Source organism: Pseudomyrmex gracilis, unplaced genomic scaffold (genome assembly GCF_002006095.1).
Source record: "Pseudomyrmex gracilis isolate BER0280 unplaced genomic scaffold, ASM200609v1 scaffold_1329, whole genome shotgun sequence".
Taxonomy (NCBI): domain Eukaryota; kingdom Metazoa; phylum Arthropoda; class Insecta; order Hymenoptera; family Formicidae; genus Pseudomyrmex; species Pseudomyrmex gracilis.
The window spans coordinates 30,173-34,250 of NW_018021913.1; the positions used below are offsets into that span (position 1 = coordinate 30,173).

General features: G+C 45.4%; 2 protein-coding genes across 2 annotated transcripts; both read left to right on the top strand.

Moving 5' to 3' along the window:
- Positions 1-2,406: 2,406 nt before the first annotated feature.
- On the top strand, positions 2,407-2,928 carry LOC109862065 (metalloendoproteinase 5-MMP-like). Its single transcript, XM_020441961.1, has one exon. The coding sequence runs from the start codon at positions 2,407-2,409 to the stop codon at positions 2,926-2,928; it is 522 nt and encodes a 173-aa protein (XP_020297550.1).
- Positions 2,929-2,949: 21 nt separating this feature from the next.
- LOC109862066 (matrix metalloproteinase-2-like) lies at positions 2,950-3,771 on the top strand. The gene has a single exon (XM_020441962.1). It carries the CDS (start codon positions 2,950-2,952, stop codon positions 3,769-3,771), a length of 822 nt encoding a protein of 273 aa, XP_020297551.1.
- The last annotated feature ends 307 nt before the right edge of the window (positions 3,772-4,078 follow it).

A 4,078-nucleotide genomic window follows, 5' to 3' on the forward strand; every position in this document is an offset into this window, starting at 1 on the left:
GTACGGTGTCGAATAAATCGGTGTCGAATCGTACGGTGTCGAATAATTTGGTGTCGAATAAATTTGTGTCCAATAATTTTGTGTCCAATAATGTGGTGTCGAATCGATCGGTGTCGAATCGTACTGTGGTCAAATGGAACACGCCCCTTAGATCTGCTTCTTCACAGTGTCTCGTCAGAACGTAAGACTTTTTCTCCCACGCTAAACGCTGCTTGCATTGTCTTCTTGTCATAGTAACGTTTCGCTTTTTCCTTTTCTTCTTTGAGCTTTTCCCGTGCTACTCGATTTGTCGCTCGCAATTTTTCTTTTAATTCTTGCGCGTAGTTTTCTAAATTGTACTGTGTAGACGGTGGTTTTGTTAAGGCGGTAATTCCGTGCACCTCCCGTATACTAATTCGAAGGGTGTAAACACTGTTGCCGTGTGTGGTGTCGTATTGTACGCGAACATTGCATACGGCACCCACTCGTCCCAATTCGTCTGGTCCTCGTTTACGTGGTGACATATATACTCGGCTAACGTTCTACGCGATCGCTCTAATGTTCCGTTACTTTACGGATAATAAGCCGTTGTTTGTATTGTATTCATTCGCAGTAACTTGCAAACATTTTTACATAGTTTGCTTACAAAATTCGTTCCTTGATCTGTTAAAATCGTTTCCGGAATCCCGTGCTCACACACAACTTTCGTCGCGAACTCCTTTGCTATCGTAGCGGCTTCTTGATTCAAAACGAGTATTGCTTTACTAAAGTTCGTGAGACCGTCTTGAAACGTCAGCAGATATTTGATTCCGCTACTTGTCACCGGTAACGGTCCGACAATATCAAACGCACATTTTTCGAAAGGTTTTTTTCGGCGTATCTGTAATTATTAGAGGTACTTTTAGTTTTCGCGACAACTTATTCTTCTGGCAGGATTCGCAATTCGAAATATAATTCTCCACGTCGCTTGCCAGCTCAGGCCTGTCGTACCTCATTCTTTTTCTTTTTATTGTACGTGCTATTCCTTGGTGTGCGCCCACCGGTTAATCATGATACTCGTACACTATTTGTCTCTTATCCTTTTCGGTTAGCTCTTGCCTCTCGCTCTTCTCTTCTTTTGTTTTCTTGTTCTCCTTTGTTTCGCACGTGCATGCTACCGCGGGAGCTCTACTCAGCGCGTCTGCGTTGGTATTCGCCTTAGTAGTTAAGATATAGGGGTTCTGATCAAAGGGCACCGCAAAAAGGGGAGGGGAAGAGGAGGGATAACCGCGCGAGGGAAAGGGGTGGGAAAAGGAGCGGTCAATGAAAGGAAGGCGGAAGGAAGAGTTGCGTGTGTTCAAGGTTGTTTGGATGATGACGTCATCGCTAAAATAGAAATTGCGCATTAAAATAAATAAATCGAGGAAAACTGCAAATTCCTGGAAGCGCGCTTTTTCTTACCACCAAAACAATCAATCACTTCCGGTTTAATGACGCAATGGTTTTTTTAAATTGCACTTTCAAACCTAAAAATTTTGAAGAAACATAAGGAGCGAAATAAAAAGNCGCCTCGAAGTTGGGAGCGAGTCACAAGTCATTTTGATCGCAAGTCGTATAAAAAATAAGTCGTCGTTTGTTGTTGTTGTTGGTGAAATGTTTAACAGATTGAACACGGGGTGCACATTAAACCTATCGGTCAAAGTGTTGAAAAACATTCCAAAGAGGATTCTTCTAGAAGTGTTCGATAATTACGTGGAGCTTTTGTGGGACCAACTGCCTGAGCATTTGAAGAAAGATTCTGAGGTGCAGCTGTATCGTAGATGTCTCGAGCATTACAAACAACCGGGAGATTACAATCACATTGATGGACCTGCTCCGCTGAAAAAATATTGTCGCGTGTGTATTGCGAAAGCCAAGATAGAAAATCAACAATAAATCAGATCAGACAACCGAAATCGCTTCAGTTCCTAGCCGCGAAAACAGTAGCAAAACATGTAGATGAGTACAGCGTTCGAACAGTCAACAATGTCGCACGCTTTGTCAACATCGACGACAACGACAATGTCCACCATGCTGCGTTCCTCGGTGGACATACCAATATTTGCGGATCTCCAAGGTTTTAGCATTTTGATTAAGTCTATGCGTTATTCTTAGCGTGCGTCTTGCATTTGCAAGATCAGCCGCAACTTCCATATGCAACTCTATATAAAACGTCTCGCGACTTCCAGAGTCGGTGACGCTTCCGCTGCAGCCGTCTGGCGCGCGTTGCGGTTTTCCTTGTACTAAATATATATATATATATATATTGCCATGCGTGCAACAGCTTTTTATTTGCAACATTGGTGTTATTTGTTCTGTAAAATATTGCGATTGTTGCGCCCTCCCTTCTTCAATCGCTACCCGCGCGACAATTGACTGTTATTTAGTATCAGTTTGCGCGCGAAGACGATGACGTCGCTCGCATTGCCATTGGCATTTCTCGCGCTCCTCGTCGCGTTCACGACGTCGACGTCAATCGCGTTGACGAGATCGATGACAAATACGACAAAAAGGAGCGTTGTCGATGGAAGAGAGACCGCTATCGCGTTCCTACGCAAGTACGGTTACCTAGAGGACAACGTAGATAACTCATTGATTTCCGAGGGCGCGTTGAATCACGCTGTCTCGCTTTTTCAAGAATTCTACAATCTACTCACAAATGGTGAATTAAACATGGAAACGATGCGCACAATGAACAGACCGCGTTGTGGAGTTCGAGACATCCAGACGCGTTACTCGAACAAGGAGTACATACACAAGTGGCCGACTACTCATCTCACATGGAACTTTTTGTTTGCTTCTAGAGCGAATCTACAAATAGCGGAGGCTGCGTTTGCTCTGTGGGCAGCGAATTCATCGCTGACTTTTACACGCAGCGTGCACAATCCTAACATAGTGATTTCATATAAAGGTGGACGGCACACTATGTGAGACAAGCATTACTCGGATACTATGTGTCCGTTTGACTTTGATGGTCAAGGTGGAGTACTCGCTCACGCGTATTATCCCAACGGAAATCTCAACCATGTCTCTAAGATACATATCGACAATGAGGAACAGTGGCACGTGCAGCTCACTGAAAATCCGTGGAATAAGGATCATCTGTTGCACACACTGACTCATGAGATCGGACATGCTATAGGAATAGAGCACAGTCTACACGACAATTCGGTAATGTACGCGTTCGTGCCTGTTAAACAGTGGCCTGTTACGCTCAGCCTGGATGATGTTCTGGCTGTGCACAACCATTATGGACCTAACCCGAATGCACCTGAACTACCGCCGGTCTCTACATTTGTCTCTCCGACGGTCGCACCGACTACGACGACAACAACGACGTCGCAGCCGCCGTTGCCGCGTAAACCCAAGCCGCTACCACCTAAGCATGTGTGCAAAGTGCGTAATCCCGATGTAATACTTTTGATGAAAACTATTACAATCATTGCGTATGATAAATATGTGTATATAGCCTCTTCGAACTGGGGCCCGCATATTTATCCACATCTGTTGAAAGAATACTTGCGCTTTCTCCCATCTAATTTTACAAAGCTGGATGCGGCTTATCAACAATCATCCGGCGAGCTCGTGCTCTTCGCCGATAGTTATGTGTACTTGGTTTCCTATTCCAGTTTACAATTGCAAGACGGTTGGCCGCGCAGTTTCTCTAAGATTGGATTGCCTAGCGATGCCGCCATTAACACTGCGTTTCAATCTTCTATGGGCGTCGTCCACACGGACACGGCTGTCGCCTGTGTGCGTATCCCCTCCACTTGATGCTGAATGCTTACTAAGTCCACGAACTGGCATCTCTGGTAACTCCTTTTCTGTCGTGCTGTAGTTTCGCTCAGCTTTATTCAGTACTCGGCTTGCGTATGCAACCGGCCGATCCTGACCTACCGCACCTTGCGATAGCACCGCGCCGACCGCGTAACCCGACGCTTCGGTTGTCACAATAAACTCTTTGTCGAAGTCCGGATATGCGAGCAACGGAGCGCTAATTAACTTTTCTTTCAAATTCTCGAACGCTTGCTGTTGCTCGCGCCCCCACTCGAACGCTACTTCTTTCTGCAACAGTCGTGTC